General features: G+C 39.1%; 1 protein-coding gene across 8 annotated transcripts in view; it reads right to left on the bottom strand.

The window, feature by feature from the left end:
• The window catches only part of Khc-73 (Kinesin heavy chain 73), an 886,736-nt gene that overhangs the window by 1,058 nt on the left and 859,065 nt on the right, over positions 1–26,613 (bottom strand). Inside the window, exon 37 of one of the 8 annotated variants that reach the window (XM_070083275.1) lies at positions 623–1,196. The exons of the other annotated variants lie outside the window; for them this stretch is intronic. Coding sequence (XP_069939376.1) covers positions 1,108–1,196 — 89 coding nt within the window. The 3' untranslated portion in view covers positions 623–1,107. Of the gene's footprint in view, positions 1–622; positions 1,197–26,613 lie in introns of those variants that run through there. 8 annotated transcript variants of the gene reach the window in all.

The raw sequence follows: 26,613 nt of genomic DNA on the forward strand, positions 1-26,613 counted from the left end.
AATCTGTAACTATCCCAAATCCCACAAGTATGAAATCATTAATACACAAATAAGAAGACAGGTACAGCTTAAGCAAAAATTTTATTAGTCATATTACAAAGATATTTTAAAATTATATCTGTAAATTAATCATTTACAAATATAAATGAAGGATAATTAAAATGCTACTGCTTATGAATGCTCACTGCCCATCATCGTATGACAGGATCATATATGGAAGGTTGAATATTAATGACTCCGTAGCCAGCAACATAGTCACCAGACAGATATCTAGCAAAACAAAGGATGTCTAATGGTATTCTGAACAACTTAAAAAATAAACTGCATCTGTATGTGAGCACTAACTTATTTTGGCAAGAAACTACCTGTAACACTTCCATCAGGGGACATTACTTGACACCAGTGAGGGGCTCCTGCCGCATGGAATTGAACCTGACCTCAACTTCCTTGGAAGGGAAGATCTGTATGGTCTTAGCATTCTCTCATTGAATGTAATATAATAATATCCATAAGAGTAAGATTAAAGATACCTATAACACAATAAGATTAAAGAAGCGCCATAGTTTAAACACCCATTTTCATTAAAAAAACACTCGTCTTTTCTGCAAGAAAAAACTGAAATGTTTAGACATGATTTTCATATAATAGCATACATCCCTAGGGTAGCAAATGCATAGCCAAAACTGTCACCTGTAGGAAAAAAAATGACTTGCTCCCTGTCAGCTGGCATTGCTATAGTATATTACCTGAAATTCTGTAGATAGTATCAGCAAAGTACAAAAGTTTTAATATGTGCCTATAAATTGAAACTGATCTATATGGTGACAAATTTGCAGATCATCTAAATTCTAGCTGCCGATCTGTAATCCCAAGATTAAGTAAAGATTCTACAGGTTTATTCAGCATCTGTACACAATGGAGCTGAGGACCGGGACTGAAAATGATGTTGCCCTATTTTAAATTCCGTAAGGTCTCAAATATTTACTGATTTTAGGCATTTCCTCCTGTTATGTGAACTTACTGAGGAACAGATGTACAAAGCTTCTCCTTTCCAGGATGGTCTACTATATCCCATGTGGTAAGACTCTTACTTCAAAAGTTGAGTAACTATGCTCTACCATAGTAACAAATAATGTTTTTATTATTATTATTCTTATTAGTAACACATTGGCTGCATCTTACTGAGGCAGGATGACCTGAAAAAGAAGAAACACTTTCATCATCAGTCACTTCACTATCTTACCAGAGGCATACCTACACTACAGTTAAAAAACTGCAACATATCTCCACCCCTTCCTCAGTATGCAGGTAAATGATACTGGGTATGGATTCATGTGGGACCATTCCTGCCTAACTAATTTACTGGCTTTCTTCAGTAAAGCATTTGAGGCAGCTGATCATGATAAAGAATTTGATATTATTTATTTGGATTTTAGTAAAGCTTTTGATAGGATACCACACAAAAGACTTAAAGTGACAGCTCATGGTAATGAGAGGAAAGTCCTGTCATGGACTGAGGCATACCTCATGAACAGGAAGCAGAGACTGTGCATAAATGGGGTAAAATCTAAGTGGGAATCTGTAATAAGCGGCATTCCACAGGGATCAGTTTTAGGCCCATTGTTGTTCATAATACAGTGGTCCCTCGTTTTTCGTAAGCATCGAAAGTTGTAATTTTCGAAAATCGTAATTTCTTTTCGTCCAAATGTTGACTCACGAATCGCCATTCGTCTCAGATGTGTACGCACAGCCCCGAGTAGCCTCACACTCCATTCCCAGCCAGTGTGCCGCTGTTTATCGGAGAGTGACCATCACCTCATGCATTCATATGATACATTTCATAATATTCCATTAATTTTAGTGCTTGCAACTGCTAAATAAGCCACCATGGCTCCAAAGAAAGCTCCTAGTGCCATGCCTTTGGTAAAGGTTAAAAATACAATAGAAATCAAGAAAAAATCATTGAACAATATGAAAGTGGCGTACATGTGGCAAAGCTGGCCAGGATGTATAAGAAACCCCATACAACCATCACTTCCATCGTGAGCAAGAAAAAGGAAATCAAGGAAGCTGCTGTTGCAAAGGGGGTATATATGCTCACGAAAATGAAATCGCAAGTACTCGAAGATGTTGAGAAGTTATTGTTGGTGTGGATCACAGAGAAACAATTAGCAGGAGATAGTCTTATGCAGTCGATTATTTGTGAAAAGGCAAGGCAGCTGCATGACGATCTCGTAAAGAAATTGCCTGCAACGAGTACTGATATTTACGATTTTAAGGCCAACAAAGGCTGGTTTGAGAGATTTAAGAAATGTAGTGGCATACACAGTGTGATAAGGCATGGTGAGGCTGCCAGTTCTGGCAAAAATGCAGCTGAAAAATTCATAAGTGAATCCAAGGAGTACATACAGACTGAACAATTCAAACCCCAACAAGTGCTCAATTGTGATGAAACAGGCCTAATAATAATAAGCTAATAATAAGGCATGGGTCACAAGGGAAATCTTCCTTGATTGGTTCAATGAAGTGTTTGGCCTCAGTACGAAGAAATACCTCCTGGAAAATAAATTAGAACTCAAGTGCTTCCTGCTAATGGACAATGCACCTGCTCATCCCCCAAACTTGGATGACCTAATTGTGAAGGAGTTTAGTTTCATCACAGTGAAGTTCTTGCTCCCTAATACCACTCTCCTCCAGTCCATGGACCAGCAGATCATTTCAAACTTTAAAAAACTCTACACCAAAGCAATGTTGCAAAGATGCTTTAATGTGACCTCAGACACTCAAATGACCCTAAGAGAGTTTTGGAAAGACCACTTCAGTATCCTCCATTGCATAAGCCTCATAGGCAAGGCTTGGGAGGGAGTGATTTCCAGGACTTAGAACTCTCCTTGGAGAAATTTGTGGTCAGACTGTGTCCACAAGAGGAATTTTGAAGGGTTTGGGGCTGACCCTGAGGACCCTTTGCCAGTTGTGGAATCTATTGTGGCATTGAGAAGTTCCATGGGGTTGGATGTGAGTTTGGAGGATGTGGAAGAGTTGGTGGAGGACCAAAACAAAGACCTAACCACTGAAGAGCTGCAAGAGCTTCAGCTGGAACAGCAACAGACTGCAGCTCAGCATGATGCTTCAGAGGAGGAGGAGGAGGGAGAGAGATGGACGAAGGTCCCTTCTTCAGAAATTAACGAGATTTGTGCAATGTGAAGTAGGATGGAAAGATTTGTGGGGAAACATCACCCTGACAAAGCTGTTGCAAGCCATGTCGGCTTGCAAATTTTAGAGAGATACCAGAAACTGAGCTCTCTGGACAAGTATTTAGCGCCACAGGTGTGCAGTAACACTCACGCTGGTCTTAGTGGCATTAAAAAACAAAGAAGGGAAGTAACTCTGGAAAAGGACTTGGTACCTGAAGTCTTTATGGAAGGGGATTCTCCTTCCAAACAGTAATTAATCCAACCTCTCTCCTCCTCCAGCCTTCCATACACTAAGAAGAATAGCCAATAAAGGTATGTGTTATGCTGTTAATGTTTCATTCTTCATGTCTCATTGTTTCCTGTGTATATACATCTGTATTTCATGTAAAAAAAAACATTTTGTTTTAATACTTCTGGGTGTCTGGAACGGATTAATTGTATTTACATTATTTCTTATGGGGAAAATGGTTTCGCAAATTGTCAGTTTCGATAATAGTTACACTCTCTGGAATGGATTAATTACGAAAAATCGAAGGACCACTGTATACATTAATGACCTTGACGAGGAAATAACGTGGTATCAGCAGATTTACTGATGACACAAAGGTAGGCAGGATAAATCATTCAGGGGAAGATGTCACTGAACTTCAGGAGGATTTAGACAAACTTATGTCATGGTCAGAAAAGTGGCAGATGTAGATACTACATGATAAATACTGCTACTGCAGCAACTGCTGCTGTTGCAGTGGCAGTGGTGGAGGAGGAAGGGTGCATTCTATTATAATTTAATGTTGGTAATGTCTTACTGTGCATATTTTATCAACTTAACTTTATCATAGGTGGGTAAATAAATGAATAATGACTTGTATATAGAGTTCGCTACTATCCTTGGTTTCAGGCATCCGTGGTAGGACTTGGAACGTATCCCCCTGTGGTTACAGGGGTGATGTCACCAGGGTGAACAACCATGGTGACATCATGCATTCCTGGGAAATCTCCCTTTCTCCTTACTATCCTCATAAAAACTCAGAGCTGCTTTAGTAACCTACCACCTATTCCATACACTTTCAACATCTGCCACACTGCTTCCCTATCCACTCTATCATATGCCTTTTTCAAATCCATAAATGCAACGAGAACCTTTTTACCCTTATCCAAATACTGTTCACCCATATGCTTCACTGCAAACACTTGGTCTACACACCCATCTACCCTTTCAAATGTCCCGTGGGTTTGATAATGTGGATTGAGTAAAGGATAATCACATAGGCAATAATGGAGTACAGTAAGGCCCCGCTTTATGGCGTTTCGCATTACGGTGTTCCGCTAATATGGCGATGTCAAATTATGACCAAAATTTGCTATACAGCAAACGGTCTTTCAAATATGGCGCCCCCACCCGGTTTGTTTACATTTTCCGTGACCACATCTATTATGTCAGGGAAGTGTTTTAAAGTTACTGCATATTTTATATGTACTCTGACAATTATACTTATGTGTACCTGTACTTAAATATACTTACACACTGTGCTGGTGTGCAGGTACACATTAAAATTGCTAAGTCTCTCTCTACTCATGACGCCAATACTACGTAATAATAATCACTCTTGGGCACACTAAATGTCTTATTTTACATCAATATAGGCATTTTCATTAATCCATCTATGATATTTTCCTCAAAATTATATATGAAACCCATTACATAGCATATAAACATGATACATACACTCAGAATAAAAATTGATGTAAATATGAGCTTTGTTTACAAAGCAGCTGTGTAGGTAGTGTCGGAAGAATTACATTTTCTCTAGTCAAACACCGGGGGGGTAACTGTAGAAAAACATTCTTTTCGTATGCCTTTACTCTATGTATAGCAATTCACGACCCTTGTGGGTTTAGTGCTTTTTATAATAAATAATAATTATTATTATTATTATTATTATTATTATTATTATTAATAATATTATTAATAATAATAATAATAATAATAATAATAATATTATTATTATTATTATTATCTTCATTCACTCTAAAAATGGTGTGTTGCTGTTTGTTTATTCTGAACTAACTTGTACACAATGTAAGAGTATTTGTATTGTGAGGTAATTATTATTAAAATAAAAAAAAATATTGAGGTAAATGTTTTACAAACTCTTACAAATGGACGTGAATGAACTAAAAGTAGACACATATTAATACACATTTCGCCTGACCAAGTGATCGTCCACTACCTGTTCAGTTTGTGTTCTTACATTGTCTCAACTCTGTATCTCGTTCTGTCTCTCGTTTACTCTTTCGTTAACTTGTTGGCTCTCATTGACGATGGCGTCTTAAGGTTAGCTGTAATAAAAAGAGAAGTCGGAAGCATCTTGCTCTAAGTGCCAAGTCAGAGGATGATGGTGTGCCATTTTGATTTTATTCAATAAACACCCTGCCACTCACCTCTCACACATTAATATTAATACTTTAAGGTAAGTAATAAGTGTACTCTGTGTGTATCTTACCTTTTATTGTGTTTTTAATGCCTATTTCTATTGCTAGCTTAATATAAGTTAGTGTAAACTTGTTGTCTGGCATTTATTGCATATTTTATATGCTCTGATAATAATACTTGTGGAGCCGGGTGGAGGGACAACATTACGTTTTCTCTGTTCATCCATCAGAGAAAACGTGTATGAATCTGCGTTTGGCCCAGCCACTCTCCCACTCTGCTTTTGTTTACAATTTTCGGCATGAATTATTCATTACTTCTACCTTCGTTTATGATGGCATCTAAAGATAGTTGTTAGAAATGATTAAATTCAGTGAACAAGGCATGTCGATGTTAATAATATGGCTCTGGGCCACAGTGTAGGTAGCCGGTAGGTGTAGCCCAGGCTACACCTACCGGCTACCTACACTGACTTTATACAAATAAATACTACTCACCTCTCTTCCTATATTAAGACTACACATATTTTAAGGTAAATAATGAGTGTACTGCATGTGCATTTTACCTCTCTGGGATGTTTTAAATATCGTATATTAAGCATGAGACGGGGAGCCAGTGCTACCTACACCTGGGTTACCTGCACCTGACTTCCTACAAATAAGTACTACTCACCTCTCTCCCTACATTAAGATTACAAATACTTTAAGATAAGTAATGAATTTACTGTGACTGTATTTTACTTTGTGTTTTTAATGCCTAGTTCTATTACTAACTTAATATAATTTTGTGTAAACTTGTTGTCTGGCATTTATATGCATTTATAAATGGAAAAAATGGAGTTCTGCCTTCCGGCGATGTCTGCTTTCCAGCGACAGCCTGGAACCTAACCCGTCGTATAAGTGGGGCCCTACTATATAATTAAAACGGAATATATGGGAAGTGCCCAGCCTGACCTACGTCTCTGCTCCCTATCTTTTGACTGCCTCACGAGATGGTTCCTAGGTGTGAGCGGGTTCAAAATGTGCTGTCAGCTGTAACAGTGAATAACAAGTGATTCACACAGATGGTTGGTAGTGAGTCACTACTGACACTGGTAACTGGTTACTGGTATGGTCTCCTCAGGGAAGGTTCCTTGATGTTGGTGAGGATTATTATTATTATAATCAAAAAGAAGCGCTAAACCACAAGGGCTATACAGCGCTGCAGGGCAGGGAAGGAAGCGAGGGTATTGGGCGGCAGAAGGGGGAAGGAATGATTAGTAGGTTACAGAAAACAGCGGAGATGTTGGTGAGGAGCTCTTGATTTAGGGAATTGGATCTGTGCTCCAGTTCCCCGAATTAAGCCTGAATGCCTTCCACATCCCCCCCAGGCGCTGTATAATCCTACGGGTTTAGCGCTTCCCCTTGATTATAATAATAATACTGGTATGGTACTACTGAGACAAAAGCCTCCTTGTTCATTTGCAATTCTTCTTTCAATCTTACTCTTAATTCTTTCAATAATAACTCTACCATACACCTTACTAAGTACTCAACAGGCTTATTCCCACTATAATTTTTACACTCTCTTTTGTCCCCTTTGCCTTTATACAAAGGTACTAAACATATCCCTAGGTACCTTCCCCTCTTTCATATATTTAATAAAAGCACCAACCATTCCAAAACTGTATCCCTGCCTGCTTTTAACATTTCGGTCTTGATCCCATCAATCACAGCTGTTTTAGCCCCTTTCATTCTACCCACAGCCTTACGCACCTCTGCCACTCTCACATCTGGCTCTGCTGCACTCCTACAAGATGTTATACCTCCCTGCCCAATGCACAGACCCACAGTTTCCTCATCTTCATCAACATTTAAGAGTTCCTCAAAATATTCCCTCCATCTTCCCAATACATGTACTTCCAACTCTCCATCTAGTAACTCTCCTCTCCTGTTTTTAACTGTCACATCCATTCTGTAGACACATTCATTCTGTAGACTTTTTCATCTTCTTAATCTCACTCCAAAAGTATTTCTCATTTGCTCTCCTTTTACATTCCTTTACCACTCTCTTAATCTCTCGATATACTCCTCCCTCCTTATATCACTTCTACTTTGTAAAAACCTCTCATATGCTAACTTTTTCTCTCTTACTACTCTCTTTACCTCATGCCACCAATCACTCTTCTTCCCTCCCGCACCCACTTTCCTGTGACCACAAACTTCTGATGAGCACACTAACACTACATTCTTAAATCTATCCCATACCTCTTCAACCTCACTGCCTATACCCTCACTAGCCCATCTTTCTTCCAATAGTTATTTACATCTTACCCTAACTGCCTCATCCTTTAGTTTATAAACCTTCACCTCTCTCTTACTTGGTGATGCCTTTCTCCTTGTATCCCATCTACCTTTCACTCTCACTGTAGCTACAATTAAAAAATGATCTGATGTATATGAGGACCCTCTATAAACATGCACATCCTGAAGTCTATCCATCGGTCCTTTATCTACTTCTTTCTACACAAAGTTCAATTAACCCCTTAACTGTTCAAACGTAGATCTACGTTCTTACCGCTAGTGCTCCAAACGTAGATCAATGTTTTATTTTTCCTGCCTCCAAATTTTGGATGATTGGCCTGAGATGCCTAGTCGGTATAGAATGGGCCTTAACACACAGTGTGTGCAGTATTAAAAAAATCTGGGACCACTTAATACCTTGTGGGAGCACCAGTTAGAGCAAAGAGCATGGTAAACACCAGGTATTCACTGATGTCATGTTGTATTAACACTCCCCTTTTAAGAGGAAAGTGATGTTGACCCAGAGTTTAGTAACCTTGAGATGGATATGGCCACAAGTGGTCGAGGAAATATAAAAAACCTCGATAATAACCCATGTGCAACATCCTTTCAATTCTGATACCACTGGTAGTGTCATCCTCCTAGAATGTCCTATAACCTATGCCCTAAGTAAAGAGAAACAATTCTGTAATGTATGTAATACGTGTTTGGCAGGCCAGCTGGCTGGGTGGCTGGTTGGCTGGCCAGCCAGGTGGCTGATTGACTTTTGCTGTCTCTATCTCTGTCTGTCTGTCTCTATCTGTGTTTCTATCTCACAGGTACACATAAATAGTTATACATATTGTAAATTACCTAGGATAACCCCAAAAATCCAGACAAAGTGCTATACTGTGCTTGTAGATATAAGACATAATAAGCATGACTGGCAAGTAATAAGCATTTTCACTTGTTCAGGAATCAGACGTTATGACTCTGCATTGTGTGTAATACCTGCTAGTTCATGAGCATTTCTCTGAGACAGAAAGAGAGACAAGCAGACATACAGGCAGACAGAAAGACAGATAAGCAGAGACAGAGATAAAGAAACAGAGCTAGACAGACAAATAGACAGACAGACAAAAAGACAGACAGATGAACAGAGAGTCAAACAGATAGACATGTTTATATGTAACAGTGAAAACAAACAAAGGCAAGGCAGTGCACGATCATAAAGTGTCACTCCACTGCTGCACTGTCAGCAGTGGAGTGACACTCGGTGGTCTTACACCATGTTTCAAGGAGTTTCATATATACTCCAGCATGTCTAAAACATTGCTGGGACCTATAAACACTTTGTGTATATTTCTAAACAATAGTAGGTGACCAAGGCAGGTGAAAATGTTCACCTGTCAGTGTGTTTGTGACTATTTGAGTACTAACTCAGTACCTAATATTAGTGTCAGAACAAAGATTGGCTATGAAATCACAAGAACTACAAATTGTAATTATCAGAACATAAAAATTATATAAATAAAAAAAAGGTATATTGGCAACACTTCTGCAAGTGGCATGACTCCATGTTGCTGTCACATGAGCATCCAGCGCCAACTTCACGGTCTTATATCTCGGTAAGTACTGACCCTAAATTTTTTTTTTTGGTCTTATTACACACAGAAAATTGCCCTCTTTAATCTACAAAAAAAAAAAAAAAAAAAAATTCAAAATTTCCAGAGCACTGGGCAAGAGAACATAGATCCACGTTTGGACAGTTATAAATCCCCCGCTGTCATTTACCCATGGCACCCCAAACTTGCCTATCACACCCTCTATAACCATATCTCACACTTTAGCATTCAGGTCCCCCAGCACAATTACTCTCTCACTTGGTTTAAAACTTCCTAAACACTTGCTTAATATCTCCCAAAATCTCTCTCCTCATTACTCCTTTCTTCTCCAGGTGCATAAACACTTATTATAACCCACTTTTCATATCCAACCCTTGAATATATACATTTATATTCCCTCTTCTCATTCCATTGCTGATCCTTCAACATTACCGTTACCCCTTCCTTAGCTCTAACTCTCTCAGATACTCCTGATTTAATCCAATTTACTTCTCCACACTGAAACTTCCCTACCCCCTTCAGTTTTGTTTTGCTTAGAGCTAGTACATTCAACTTCTTTTTATTCATAACATTGACAATCATCTCTTTCTTATCTGCACTACATCTATGCACATTCAAACATCCCAGTTTTAAAAAGTTTTTCTTCTAATTTTTAGTAATTTATATAGGAGAAGGGGTTACTAGCCCATTGCTCCCAGCATTTTAGTCGTATCTTATGACACACATGGCTTATGGAGGAAAAATTATTTTCCACTTCCCCATGGAGATGAAAGGAAATAGAAAAGAACAAGAACTATTTGGAAAATAGAAGAAAATTCGGATGGGTGAGGACTCGGTGAAGACTTGTCTAGTGTGCTCTTTGTGAATCTGAGCAACTCTACCAGCAGCTTAAGGAGGAACTGAAGGTGGCTAAGCTTGAGATACAGTGACTGACTGAGGAAAACGAGGATTCGTAGTAGTCCTCCTGCTGTGAATTGTCAAGCCAAGAAAGGAACCTGGACAGTGGCTGGAAAGCATGGGACGAAGTTAAGGATCAAGAGGCCGGATGGAGAGATAGAAACAACGAAGATCCAGGAAATTGTTGTGGAAACATGCTACTGATGAAAGTGAGTCGACTACTGGGAACGTCACGATGAATGACACCAAGGAAGGTAAAAACATTGTTCTTGTTGGGGATAGCCAGATTAGGTACATCAAAGTTTATTCTCTATAAGGATTACAATGCTGAGTTTACAGAATTTGGTTATTGTGTGGTTTACATGTAGTAAAATAATAATTACAGAGTGTACCACTAGAACACCTAGCATGGCTAGGCATTTCAGGCAGACTTAAATTAAATCTTAAGTTTAAAATATTACAAAATTATGAGGTAAGTTGGTATTATGGCTAAGTGACTAAATACTAGTTTGTGAGTTTAGCAATGTGAATGCTTTTGTTTTGGCACTATACATAGTTTCAGTATTGGAGTATCACAGGCCAACTTATGACTAGTTAAGATTCATTATTTTGAGATTGAGATTGATATTTCTGTTTATGGTCAAATGGGTGAGTGTAAGTGTTAACCACGAGGTGGTATTCGTGTAATTAGTTGACAGGGTGTATCAGGGAGATAAGATGTTTTCTAATGGTAGTTTTGAAGGTGATGAATGTGTCTGCAATTTTAGAATTTTCAGGTAGGGTGTTCCAGATTTTAGGGCCTTTGACATACATTGAATTTTTGTAAAGGTTTAGTCTGACACGAGGAATGTCATAGAGATGTTTGTGTCTGGTGTTGTGCCTGTGGGTTCTGTCGCAACTATCAAGAAAGCGTTTTAGGTCAAGGTTAATATTGGAATTTAAGGTCCTGTAGATGTAGATTGCACAGTAGTAAGTGTGGATGTACTGAACAGGGAGTAAGTTTAGATCTATGAAGAGTGGGGGGGTGTGTTGCCAGGGATGGGATTTAGTGATTATTCTTACTGTGGCTTTTTGTTGGGTTATTATTGGCTTTAGGTGTGTTGCTGCAGTTGAACCCCAAGCACAGATAGCATAGGTGAGGTATGGATATATAAGTGAATGGTATAGTGTGAGAAGGGCAGTTTGCGGCACGTAGTATCGTATCTTGGAGAGGATCCCAACCGTTTTGGATACTTTTTTGGTTATGTGTTGGATATGGGTGCTGAAGTTCAGGTTGTTGTCGAGGTATAGGCCAAGGAATTTGCCCTCATTATGCCTGGCAATTAGAGTGTTGTCGATCTTAATGTTAATTTGCGCATCTCCTGCTCTGCTACCAAACATAATGTAGCAGGTTTTGTCATTGTTAAGCGTAAGTTTATTGGCTGTCATCCAAGTCGATATTTTGATCAGCTCCTCATTAACAATGGTGTTGAGGGTGGCAAGATTAGGGTGAGAGATGACACAAGTCGTGTCGTCAGCAAAGAGAATGGGGTTCAGGTGTTGAGATACGTTTGGAAGATCATTGATGTATATAAGGAAGAGCAGGGGACCAAGGACACTTCCCTGCAGAACTCCAGTATCAAGTGGCTGTGTTGTTGATGCTGTGTCTTTAATGGTGACATACTGATACCTATTAGTAAGGTAAGATTTGAAATATGCAAGCGCATGGCCTCTTATACCATAATGGTCAAGTTTGTGGAGTAGGATGCCATGGTCTACTGTGTCAAAAGCTTTTCTTAGGTCAATAAAAATTCCTAGTGGATATTCCTTATTTTCCAATGCTGTGTAAAGCAGATCTAGCATTTTTATGATTGCATCGTTAGTGCTTTTATTTTTCCTGAATCCAAATTGGCAGGGGTTGAGTATGTTTTGTGCCGTTATAAATGAATATAGTCTCCTGTGCACGAGTTTCTCAAAGATTTTGGATAGCAATGGTGTTATGGGGATATAGGACCCAACATGCATTTATAAGTAACAGTTACTATAATAATACCTAATTATATTGAATTGATGGGAACTTTGCTCTAAATGTCAGAAGGACTGATCAACCTTATGACTGAGAGGCAGCTGGGTCAAACCTATTTTTCTCAATATAATATGTTATACTATAGACACAAACACACAATTTAAATAAGTAGTTTATAAAGTTGTATTTCTTTTTGTAAAAGTAAAATTAAGGTGTGGTAGAATTGTGGTAACTGGAGAAGTGTGCTTGGCAACAGTCTTTTGTTTTGGTGGGAGGAGCTTAGGTAGGCTTCTCTCTCTCTCCCTCTCTCTGACTCTCTCTCTCTGTGGCTGACCTTCAACCTGGCAGGATCTCTGGGTCCTTCTCCTATCTTTTGGGGCATCATGTGTGCTCCAGGGGTGAGTTTTTATAATTTAAGTTTTGGCCACCATACCCAGGGTGACTAAAGTGTGTCAAAACACTGGTTAGCCCAGAGTTATGTCAAGGAGAGAGAAGGAAGAGTGTTGGAACACACCATGTGGAGCACAGGATGGAGTGTGTAGATTTGTTTTGAAAATGGAGGCTGTGATTGTATATTCTGTACATATCTATTGAGAATACAGTTATATTTTTATAGTAGTAGTTTACATAACCTGTGAAGAGGGCTGGTGAAAAGGTATCAGAGACACTCAAGATGATCAGCCATGATGTAAGTATTACCCCTAGACAAATAAGGCCATTAAGTAAAAGCTACCCCACACTAGAACATGTAGTGAGAACCTTACCATCCAAGAAATAAGGGAAACCAACGTAACATGGGAGCTTGACCGGGAGAGTTATTTGACTGCTAAAATAACTCAAAACATTCTTTGAACTATATGTGCTGGTATGGGGGTAATAACAGTTGCATGGTTCTGGTAGAAGATTTACCAAGGTGGTGTCAGTGGAAGTGTTGTTTTCATATATTAGTTTACAGGTTGTTTTTCTCCTAAGGTGGGGGAAAGGGAGTAACACATTTTTGTTGTGGTTATGGTAAGTGCTATGTGCATAGTTTACATTCAATTTGTGTTATTTTATGTGCCTGTGGGAAAACTTTGTCCACTGATACTGTAAGAGGGAAGCAAGTGTTTAAAGATAAAACTATGTCAGAAGATGAGTCTTCAGATTTTTTAGGCTTCAGGGAAGAAGGTAATAATTCATCAGTAAACATGCCTGTTAATAGTGAAGATGAGGAATCACCTACTCCAGGTGATATGGAAATGGAGAGAATGAGACTGAAATTAGCTGTACTAGAGGCTGAAATGAAATTAATGAAAGCTAAGGAGAAAGAACGTCAAAGGTTAGGAGGTTCAGAACAAGAGCCTGAGCAGTACTTTAACATAACTAAAGCTGCAAATTTTGTCCCTAAGTTTACAGAGAGTGACCCAGATAGGTATTTTTCTTTTTTTGAGAAGACTGCTTTGGAGCAAGGATGGCCCAAACAGAAGTGGGCTACCCTAGTTCGCACACAACTTGTGGGTAAAGGATTCCAGAGAGTAGAGACTCTGGAGGGGCAAGATTTTTCTGATTATGATAAGATTAAAGAGGAAGTATTGCTTGCATACCAAATGATACCTGAGAAATATAGGCAAAAGTTCAGGAATCAAAAATTTCAGGATGGGCAGACCTTAACTGAGTTTGGGAATGAGAAACTGTTCCTTTTTAAGAAATGGGTTTGTTCCAAAGGAGTTAATAAAGACTATAACAAATTAGTAGATCTGATGGTTCATGAGGAATTGTACAATACAATCCCTGTTGACCTCAGAGAATATTTGGAGGACAAAAACCCAGATAATCTTTCAGAAGCACTGGATCTAGGTGACCGATTCTTGGCTCGCAGGGAATTGGTAAGTAAAAACAGTCATGCTGCTTTTAAAAATTTCCCCACTCATTCTAAACCTTATTCCAAGTCCTATGGTCATAAAGGTAAGTGGGACAAGAATTTTCAGGGACAAATGAAGGCTGAGGTGCCCTATAAAATAGAAGGAAAAGGTAAGTCAGCTGGAGTTCAAAGTTTACCTAGACAATCAGATAATGTTTCAGGTCCTCGAGTAAACAGTACCAGTCCTACACCAAATGGTAAAAATACCTTTAAGAGTTTTATCTGTTATTACTGTAACAAAACTGGACACACTCAAAAGTTTTGCTGGTCAAGGCGGCGAGATCAGGAAAGGGAGGAACCACCCCAGAGGACTCTAACTGCAGAGATACATCCAGTTGCCTGCATTAGGTCTTCAAGGCAAGGTGAGGAGGAACCTTTGGATCTAGACCCCAGGATGTGTATATTTTCTAGTAGGTCCGCAGTTGGTTTGCAAAAGGATGTAGGCAGAGTTGAGAACATACTGTCCTTGAGAGATGGATGTAGCACCTACTCTTTGCTACGTGCTGGAGTGCTACCAGTGTCTAAGGATACCTATACTGGGGTAGATATATTGTTGAAGGGTATTACGGGTTCAACCATAAGGACACCGGTACACAAATTATGGGTAGAATCTACATACCAAGTTGGCTATCTCCCTGTAGGTATCTCAGATGAAATTCCCTTCAAAGGGGTCGACCTCTTATTAGGGAATAATGTTATGGGCCTGTTAGACAGTGAGGAACAACTAGTTTGGGGGAAACCAAGTCCCAAATGTTGGGAGGAAATGGCTAGGAAAACCCTGCCAGACCTTCTCCCTGATGGTTCCACCATGAGAAGTATGGCTCATGATCATGCTACCAACAGTCTTCATGATATTTCTCATGAGGATGGTGAGGGCTTAAGTTTGGTAACTCTGCTTTCTGATGTTGAACTGCAGTCAACTGAAGAAAAGGATGTTCCAGCCAGAGCTGAGCATGATTGGAGAATGGATCAGTTAAATAGTGTGAGAGAGGCTGCACCTGCTAGGGTGCAATTAATTTCTGTGCAGGAAAATGTCGCTGTTGCTGAGGAAGAGATTTTACAGTTAAATAAGTGTTTTCATTTCAGGGAGGAAACTCTTATAAAGAATTCACCTCTGTTTGCAGTATCGATGGAAGGAGAACAAGGGCTTTGTCCCCAGGTGGTGATGTCCAAGGTTTCCAGGCATTTCTTCTGGTCTCAGCTGTGGGAGACTGTCAGAGAGCATATTGAGACCTATCATGCCTTTCAAATTATAGGGAAACCTAGTCGAAGTATTAAACCTGTTCCCCTTCAGCCGATTTCAGCACCAGGTGAACCCTTCAGTAAGCTGGTAGTGGATGTCGTTGGTCCATTCCCAAGGACCAAACTGGGAAATGATTATTTACTCACAAATATTTGCTCCACTACCAGGTACCTGGAAGCAGTCCCTCTACATAAGATAACTGCTCATGTAGTCTTAAGGGTTTTGATGAAGTTCTTTTTTCATGTTGGTTTTCCACAAGCAGTACAAACAGATCAAGAGCCTAACTTTACCTCAAAGTCTTTTAGAAATGTTTTGAAGGGACTAAAAGTAGAGCCTCAGTGTTCAACTGTGTATCACTCTTCATCTCAAGGGGAAATAGAGAAATTACATCAAACCCTCAAGACAATGATGCAAGCCTATGGTATAGACAATACTAACAACTGGGAGGAGAGGATCCCTTTCTTTGTATTTGCTGAGTGGGGAAGTACTCTGGAATCTCTGAGCTATTGGCTTGGGGATGATGGTGATGCTCCCCCCTCGGAGCTTTTTCTCAGTTTCAGATACTGTTTGGCTCGTATGAGGTGGATGGTACCAGTGAACGTGCCCATCAACCAGACCAGGATGATGATGTGGGACCATATATGGACCATGATACTCTGGAGGCTGGAGAGGAAGTGTTGATACTGGAGCCAATTCATGTGAAAATCTGTATGGCAAGTTGCTGTGAGCTGAACATGTTGTGGGGGAAGTTCCCAGGGGTTAGATATAAAACCCACACCCCCAAGCAAGAAAAGAATGAGTATAGTGTACACAATAACCGGTTAAAGGGTTTGAAGTTATGTCAAAAATTCAGAGAGACCAATGTTTTAATGGAATGTAAAGGGCTGCAAAACAATAATCTGTATGAAATACCAAAAGTGTATTTAAGAAATAACATGTGTGTAAAAGATTTTGGGAAATGCATGCTTGGTTTTAATGAGAAAAATGTTGGAGAGTTGGCTCAGCCACCTTGGAACTTTATAAAAGTTTGAGATGTCAGTAAGGGGGAAAAGTTGAAACTCCATGAGGAAATTGTTAAGGAAACTGAGCCAATTCAACAATTTTTGTGTGGGAAAAATCTGTATGAAAAATTGGAGATGGAGGAAGGAGTGAAATTCTTCCAACACCAGTTTGTAGTGCTTAGTGAGAGTCAGTGGGCATTCCCATGCTTCATGGTTCCCAAATTAGATGGCACCCTGGGCATAAACACTGACTACCACAGAGTACGTTTAACAACTAAGGTTTACAGAATTAGAAAGATTGATACTTATGCACTAAAAGATGCAAACATTTTAAATAAGCTAAAACATGGAAGATGTGATTTCCATGGTCTGTGTTCAAGCACCATTTTAATGTGTGTAATGCAAATTGTGTTCATTGTGTGTTTAAAATTTGTGTGAGATGGAACGTGATGGTGTTTGTGTAAACTTGATGTATCCAACCTGGGTGCAAAGAGATGTCTTTGGTGTTTGTTGTTGCACTGCGAGAGGTTGCAGAACTGTTACTGTCTATGAACAACCTTCTAAGTTTAAATGTCAACATTTTACCACAGGAAAGAAAATTTTCATTTTGGGGCTGGCTATTCAGCATTTGTACATGTCTCAGGATCTCTTCATCCTGTTCCTGTGTATAGTGACTAAAATCAGACTCTTAAAATGGGCTTTGTTCCTACAGCCTTTTAATTTGAAAGTTAAATATATAAAAGGCTCAGAGAATGTGGTTGCTGATGCTCTCTCTAGATGTTTCATGTAGATGCATGGTGCGTACTTTGTACATAGTGTTTGTCATGTGCTGACCTTGTTGTTTTGCAGTGGTGAACTCTCGGCGAGCCTGAGTACTCCCTACCAGCCATCTGACTGTGAAGGAGTCGAGTCAGAGCCAAAAGTGTGACGAGGGTCAGGGTGTACTTAAATGTGAGTTGAGGCAGTGGTTGACAACCTTCGGTAACATGAGACGTTCAGGAAGGTATGTGATGTTGTGTCTTGGTGTGCTCTATATACAAAACGGCCCGACGGTTTGCCTTTGTGGTCCCCTGGACCCCTCCATATTCTATGTCAGCCTCCTCTTCATAAGTTTGGAGGATCTGTGTGGAGTGGGACCTCGGAAGATGGGCTTGAGTGCCTGACCATGTTAAGGATTGTGAGTGTTGACTGGAAGTCTCACTGTTTGGTTCGGCCACCAAGTGAGAGACACCTTGACATGTTTTGTGAAGTTTCCTGCCTGGTGTACACCTGACTGCTCTGGGTTTGGCTCTACTCTCGTCTCCTGATCAGGAAGATGCCACCCTGGCGTACCAGTTGCTTGCTGGATTACCGTAGCAGAGGCACAGGCCTGTTGGTGCGGGCTTTCACAGTGGGCATTGTGTGCAATATTTGCATTGTAATGTGTATTGTTTAAAAGTCATTAAAATTGTAAATAGTTACACCCTTGAGTATATGGGTATGGTTAAAATGCTTTTCTAAAAAATTCTGCAATCTGTTGTAAATAACAGTAAAGTGAGGAGTAGTTATGGTGCTAGGAAATATGTAGCATTTCTAGTAGTCTTGTTTACCGCCTTCAGACTTAAGCAATATACTTTTTACTAGCCGTATCCTGAGGGACACGGCTAGCTTTTGTGAGACTTCGTCTGGAGGTGGGGGTGTTATGGGGATATAGGACCCAACATGTATTTATAAGTAACAGTTACTATAATAATACCTAATTATATTGAATTGATGGGAACTTTGCTCTAAATGTCAGAAGGACTGATCAACCTTATGACTGAGAGGCAGCTGGGTCAAACCTATTTTTCTCAATATAATAGGTTATACTATAGACACATAAACACACAATTTAAATAAGTAGTTTATAAAGTTGTATTTCTTTTTGTAAAAGTAAAATTAAGGTGTGGTAGAATTGTGGTAACTGGAGAAGTGTGCTTGGCAACAGTCTTTTGTTTTGGTGGGAGGAGCTTAGGTAGGCTTCTCTCTCTCTCCCTCTCTCTGACTCTCTCTCTCTGTGGCTGACCTTCAACCTGGCAGGATCTCTGGGTCCTTCTCCTATCTTTTGGGGCATCATGTGTGCTCCAGGGGTGAGTTTTTATAATTTAAGTTTTGGCCACCATACCCAGGGTGACTAAAGTGTGTCAAAACACTGGTTAGCCCAGAGTTATGTCAAGGAGAGAGAAGGAAGAGTGTTGGAACACACCATGTGGAGCACAGGATGGAGTGTGTAGATTTGTTTTGAAAATGGAGGCTGTGATTGTATATTCTGTACATATCTATTGAGAATACAGTTATATTTTTATAGTAGTAGTTTACATAACCTGTGAAGAGGGCTGGTGAAAAGGTATCAGAGACACTCAAGATGATCAGCCATGATGTAAGTATTACCCCTAGACAAATAAGGCCATTAAGTAAAAGCTACCCCACACTAGAACATGTAGTGAGAACCTTACCATCCAAGAAATAAGGGAAACCAACGTAACAAATGGTAAGTTTGATATTGGCCTATAGTTGTTTAAATCTGTAGGGTCACCACCTTTATGTATTGGTGTAACCCTTGCCGTCTTAAGTAGTTTTGGGAAGGTGCTAGTTTCTAGTGACTTGTTAAAAAGTAATGAGATAGCATGCGAGAGGACATGGGCTGCTCTCTTGTACAATAATGGTGGGACATGAGACAGATTCCCTGAGTTATTTTTAAGTGACTTTATAATCTCAGTGACTTCCATGGGCTCAGTTGGAGCAAGATAGAAGGAATTTGGGAAATTCCCATCTAGGTAGTCCCCGGCATGGGCATTGGTGTGTGGGATTTTATTGGCGAGATTAGAACCTATGGTTGAGAAGAAGTCGTTTATCTTGTTAGCTGTGTCAGTGGGATGCAGTGGTGTTTCATTAGGTTTAGTTAGGGCAATATTCTTGGTTTTTTTCAGTTTGTGGGTCACTAGAATCTGAGAGAGTGTTTTCCAGGTCTTTTTTATATCTCCTCTTGTGTCAGTGAATCTACTGGAGTAGTATAGTTGTTTGGCTTTCTTTATTACTTTGGTGAGGACTGATGAATAGTGTTTAAGAATATCTTTGTGTATTAAGCCCTGCCTATATTGCTTTTCATATTGGTGTTTCTTATCAATGGATTTCAGAATGGTGCTGGTTAGCCATGGGCAACCAAGCCGTTTGTTTGTGATCTGTTTCGTTTTTATAGGACAATGTTTGTTGTATAGTCTAAGTAATTTGTTAAGAAAAATGTCTGTCCAGTCATCAATACCATTGGCCTTGGAGAATTCTGTAGGCCAGTCAACAGTCTCTAGGTCAGCTGTGAACTTCCTTATTGAGGCCTCATCATGGTGTCTAAATGAAACTTTGTTGTATTCAAGTGGTGGTTTACTAATGTTTGTCAAGAGGAAGGTAGGGTAGTGGTCTGTAGTGCTATCTGTGATTATCCCTGATTTAAGGATAGGGCCTTCTGCTTGAAGGACAGGAGTAGGAGACAGAGGGTTTGCTTTCCTGGGGCTGGGATGGAGGATATTGTTAGCTGGCATGACAATATCATGAATGGTAATGGGATCAATCCTATTATCTGCCTCAGTGTTGGAGGCAATGATGTAGGCATAAATAGAAGTGAGGATTTAGTTAGAAGGTACAGGACAGCAATAGACATAATTAGGTATGTGGCATTTTGCCAAGAAGGGGTGTTGGAAATGAATGGTTGTCCATAGCAATTGGTATTAATTGTTGGCTGAACAAACACTGTAAGGATAATGCAGTACCATTCACTAACAACTGGGACCACTTCTACAGTAGAAATGGCATGTATGCCAGGGACAGGGTTCACTTATCCAGGGTAAGTGTGGTTTTTCTTGCTAGTTCAGTTGAGGGTGTCGTTAGGACTTGAAACTACGATTAGTTAGAGGTGTGGGTTTAGGAATGGAAAATAATGAGTGTGAATATACATACTAACTTAGGCTTTGCTTTGATATTATCCCTTTCAGGGTCCGTCCCGTAGATCTACGGCTTTACGTTCAGGGTCCAAACCGTAGATCTACACCATGAGCTCAGCTCACTCTGATAAACTGTGAGTGGTACATTTGGGCCTAGATATGAGAGAATACATCTATGTGGTATGTGTGCACCACATAAAACAGATCCTGCAGCACACTGTGTATAATGAGAGAAAAAAAATGAAATCATGATTTTTCGATTAAAACAGCAACTTTGCAGTGTTTTTTCGTATGTTTTTTATAGTTGTATTTGCGATTTCTTGGTCTCATTTGATAGAATGGAAGACATATTACAGAAATAGAGATGATTTTGATTGGTTTTAGCACTGGAAATGGCTTGAAACAGAGCTCAAAGTAGCAGAAATGTTAAATTTTTGCCGATATTCAAGAGTAAACAAACGACCTCATACGTCTAATACACGTCAGCTGGTGGGTCTAATATACATTCACAAATATGGTGATGATATTTATACAATTATTACAGTATTGCATAACAGTAAATCTTCTATTTTTTGGTGTGAATAAAAATTCATTATGTGAATAAAAAATCAAAATGGAATTTCTTTGTAAAGCCTCAAAACATAACTAATGAACAGAGGAAATGTTAGTTTAGTGCCAGGAATGCCTACATTGTTCATTCTGGACCCTATTTTGAAATTGGAATATTTTGAACTTTGTGTTAAATTGGCCAAATTAACAATTTCCAATCACTTTATTTTGTAGTTGAAACAGTTGACTTGGCGATTTCTTGTGCTCAATCGATAGAATAGAAGTAATACTAGTGAAATAGCTAAGAATTTGGTTGATTGGAATAATGTAATTGGCCTAAAATGGGAGTCAAAGTCGGCAAAATCGCCGATTCGTAAATATCGCTGACACATCAAAATTCGCGAGAGCATAATTTCGTCAATTTTCCACCAAATTTCGTACTTTTTGTTTTATTACCTTCACAAAAAGATTCTCTACGATTTCATAAGAAAAAATAACAAATTTTTTTTTTGAAAATTCTTGGACACTGGTGCGTGACTCCAGATTTGGGCCTTGGACCCTGAAAGGGTTATGAATCTTAATAATAACAGTCATGGAGTAACACTGGGTAATGATAATTACAGAAATTGTGTAAAAGCAAAGGTGAATAGGAAAATGGTGCAGAAGAAAAAAACATATGAATGTATTTTAATGCTAACAGTCAAAGTGCAAGAAATAAGATTAATGAATTACATTGGGTAGCGTGTGCTGGGAATTTTGATGTCAGTGCAATAACTGAAACATGATATAATTTAAAGAGTCGGGATATGATTGCTGAGTGTCGCATTCCATGTGGATAGATATAATGGGAAAGGGGGAAGGAGTTGCATTATATATATGAGAAAATATAAATTGTTGCATAAATACAGGTATAAAAATAGATGGATTAGTAACAGAATCTGTTTGGGTAGAATTTCTAGAAGGTCAAGAAGAACTAATTCTAGGTGTAATATACCAACCTCCAGGCTTGGATCACAACAGAGGGAGACTTCTTTGGGACAAAATTGTTAGGGCTTCTAGACACAATAACATAGTGATAGTAGGGGATTTTAACTATACAGTGGACCCCTGACATTCGATGGCATCGACATTCGATAAATCCGACATTCGATGCATTTTAATGCAAAAATCTCGCCTCAACATTCGATCGAAAACCCGCTATTTGATACGATTCGTACGAGACGTGTCCACGTGTGGCCTGAACTGCCCCATGTGCGCCAGTGTTTACAAGCCAGCCAGTATGTGCATCTAAGGATACATTCGATACATTCCATATTATCACTGTTTTTGGTGCTTGTTTCTGCAAAATAAGTAACCATGGGCCCCAAGAAAGCTTCCATTAGGACTTGATACCTCAAGTCCTAATGGAAGGGGATTCCCCTTCTAAACACTAACACCATCCACACTCTCCCCTCCTCCCATCCCATCAATCATCACCAGATCTTCATTAACCCTTAAATGGTCCAAACATATATATACGTTTTTTCAACATCTGAAAGTATGTAAAAAAATGTACATCTTTTTTTTTTGTTTTACATGTGAAAACGTGTAAAAAAAACTTTTATCTACAGTTTTTTTGTTATATTTGAAAATATGTAAAAAAAAGTAGATCTACTTTTGTAGCACTACGAATTTGAACGTCGATTTGTTTGGACTGTTTAAGGGTTAAAGGTAAGTGTCAATTATTCTATTGTTATTAATTTATTGTTATTGTTGTTATTGTAATTATTCTATTGCATTAAACTTAATATTTCATGTGGTAATTTTTTTTTTTTCATACTTTTGGGTGTCTTGCACAGATTAATTTGATTTCCATTATTTCTTATGGGGGACAATTAATTCGACTTTCGATATTTTCGACATTCGATGAGCTCTCAGGAACGGATTAATATCGAATGTCGGGGGTCCACTGTAGTCAAATTGACTGGACTTCTTCGACCAATAATCTGGAGTCAAGTGACTTTATGGAAGTAGTTCAGGATTGTTTTCTGAAGCAGTGTGTACCAAAGCCTACCAGGGGAAATAATTTGCTTGACCTGATCTTGTCAAATAAGGAAACACTCATAAATAATCTGGAGATCACTGAAGAGCTTGGAGCAAGTGATCGCAAATCCTTTACTTTTAGCATTATCTGGGAATATGAGAATAATGATAATACAGTAAAAGTCCCTGATTTTCATTCGGCCGATTATAATGGACTTGGGGAACATCTGTCTAATCTCAATTGGGGTAATCTAGCTAATAATTTTATTGACGATGATCATACGATTATGAAGCAATTTGCATTTATGAATTTTTTCAAGAAGATGTAAATGAGATTCCAGAAATTAACAATTATTCAGTTCCTGAAGAATTCAAATTAACTAATACAGTGGACCCTCGGTTATCGGCCGTAATCCATTCCAGGTCAGCTGAAAACGGAAATAGTATTTCCCATGAGAATTAATGGAAATACAATTAAATACAATTGGCAGTTTGGAGGGATATGTTGTGTATCTTTATATGTGTATGCTTCTAAACTGTTGTATTCTGAGCACCTCTGCAAAAACAGTGATAATGTGTGAGTGTGGTGAAAGTGTTGAATGATGATGTAAGTATTTTCTTTTTGGGGATTTTCTTTCTTTTTTGGATCACCCTGCCTCGGTGGGAGACGGCCGACTTGTTGAAAAAAAAAAAAAAAATTAATCCATTCCAGACAAAAATATTCACAAAAAAATATTTTTTTTTTTAACAATTATATAAATATTATATACCTTTATTGAAGACTAATGCTGGTTTCTGGAAAACATGGAGGAGGAAAGAGGGAGGGCTTAGTGTTTGGAAGAGGAATCCCCCTCCATAAGGACTTCAGGGACTAAGTCCTTATCTGAGGTTACTTCCTTTCTTGGTCTTTTAACCCCTTGACTGTCGCAACTCCAAATCCTGAGGTGTCTCCTGGTGTCACAAAAATTTAAAAAAAAAAAAAAAAAAAAAAAATCTTATGAAATGATAAGATAATCTTTTCTCGATGGTAATGACACCTAAACTATGAAATTTGATGGAAAACTTAGGAATTATGCTCTCACGAAGTTAGCAACCTCAGCGATATTAACGAATCGGCGATTTCCCCAAATTTGAGCCCTATTTTTGGCTAATTCCATTGTTCCAGTCGACCAAACTCATAACTATTTCTTTAGAACTCCATTTGTTCTATCAATTGAGAACAAGAAACTGCCCATTTACCAATTTCAACTACCTAATAAAGTGGTCAGAAATTGGCAATTTGGCCAATTTCATGCAAATTAAAAAAATATGCCAATTTCAAAATAGGGTCCAGAATGAACAATGCAGACATTCCTAGATTTAAAATGCCATTTTCTTTGTTCATCAGTCACATCTCCAGGCCCCTCTGATATTACTCTTGCTTTCTATTTTGAATTTTTATTTAAAAAAAAAATAGAAGATTTACTGTTATGCAGGCTACTGCAATATTGTAATAATTATATAAATAATGTCAACCCATTCATGACTGCATATTAGAATGGCTAGTTGGACCTTTATTGGACAATGACATCATTTGTTTACTTTTGAACATTGGCAAAAATCAAACATTTCCCCTACTTTGAGTTCCATTTCAAGGTTTGTTTCATAGTAAAACCAATCAAAATCACCTCTATTTCTATAAGATGTTTTCCATTCTATCAAATGAGACCAAGAAAACGAGAATACAACCATAAATACTATACGAAAATAGACCACAAAGTCGGCGTTTTAATTAAAAAAAAAAACGGTTGGATTTTTTTTTTCTCATTATGCACTGTGTGCTGCAGGATTTTTTTATATAGTGCACACTGACCACACAGACCCATTCTCTCACATGTGGGCCTACCAGTTTTCTCCTGCTTGAACTGAAACCACTAGAATTTATAATTATGTCAAACACGGTGGCTCATAAGACAAATATATACGACCGAAACAGTCAAAGGGTTAATGCCACTAGAACCAGTTACACTCCCTGCATGCCTGCTACACTCCCTGCATGCTTGCTACACTTTCTGCATGCCTGCTACACTCCCTGCATGCCTGCTACACTCCCTGCATGCTTGCTACACTTTCTGCATGCCTGCTACACTCCCTGCATGTCTGCTACACTTCCTGCATGTCTGCTACACTTTCTACATGCCTGTTACACTCCCTGCATGCCTGCTACACTCCCTGCATGCCTGCTACACTCCCTGCATGTCTGCTACACTTTCTACATGCCTGTCACACTCCCTGCATGCTTGCTACACTTTCTGCATGCCTGCTACACTTCCTGCATGCCTGCTACACTTCCTGCATGCCTGCTACACTTCTTGCATGTCTGCTACACTCCCTACATGCCTGTTACACTTCCTGCATGCCTGCTTCACTTCCTGCATGCCTGCTACACTCCCTGTATGCCTGCTACACTCCCTGCATGCCTGCTACACTTCCTGCATGTCTGCTACATTTCCTGCATGCCTGTTACACTCCCTGCTTGCCTGCTACACTTCCTTCATGCTTGCTACACTCTCTGCATGCCTGCTATACTTTACACTTAAATTCCATGGTGTTTCTCACTTTCTTTACCACAGGAACTTTCTTTGGAGCCATGGCTACTTATTTCACAGTTGCACTGCAAAAATAACACAAACTACAATGGGAAATAAGCGAAATGTTTGGATGTATGAGCAGAAGCTTCCTCAGCCACCAAGAGACAGCCAAACTGACGCACAAGCGGCCCCAGTCGGCGGACGGACGCCTCTCAAACAGCTGATCACCGAATTAATGGCCGATAACTGGGCACCGAAAAACCGGCTGATCACCGAGTTGGCCGATGACAGAAGCAGCCGATACCCGGGGGTCCACTGTATTAATGTCACAAGGGACATGGTTTTCAAACAGCTAGATAAACTGAAACAAAATAAGTCCCCAGGACCCGACAAGTTGCTTTCCAGGGTACTTAAAGAATGCAAGACGGAACTCAGTCAGCTATTAACAAACATGTTCAGTGCGTCCATCCTAACTGGTGTTGTGCCAAAGATGTGAAAGACAGCTAATGCAATTCCTATATTCAAATCAGGCTTAGCGCTTCTTTTTGATTATAATAATAATATATTCAAATCAGGGGCTAATCCATTCCATCAAACTACTGTCCAATAAGCCTGACGTTTATAGTGGGCAAATTATTAGAATCAATTATAGCTGATAATATTAGAAGTCATCTGGAAGAGCATAATTTGATTAATGAATCTCAGCATGGGTTCATGAGAGGTCGTTCCTGCCTGACAAATTTATTGATGATCTTCAATAAAACATTCGAGGCAGTAGACAGTGATAAAGAATATAATACTGTTTATTTGGATTTCAGTAAAGCCTTCGATAAAGTACCTTACAAGAGACTCTTAAGAAAAGTGGCATCTCATGGTACAGGAGGAAAAGTCTAGCACTGATAGAGGTATGGCTTACCAACAGAAAGCAGAGTTTCCAGTAATGGGGTCAAATCTGAATGGGG

Source organism: Cherax quadricarinatus, chromosome 9, assembly GCF_038502225.1.
Source record: "Cherax quadricarinatus isolate ZL_2023a chromosome 9, ASM3850222v1, whole genome shotgun sequence".
Lineage (NCBI taxonomy): Eukaryota > Metazoa > Arthropoda > Malacostraca > Decapoda > Parastacidae > Cherax > Cherax quadricarinatus.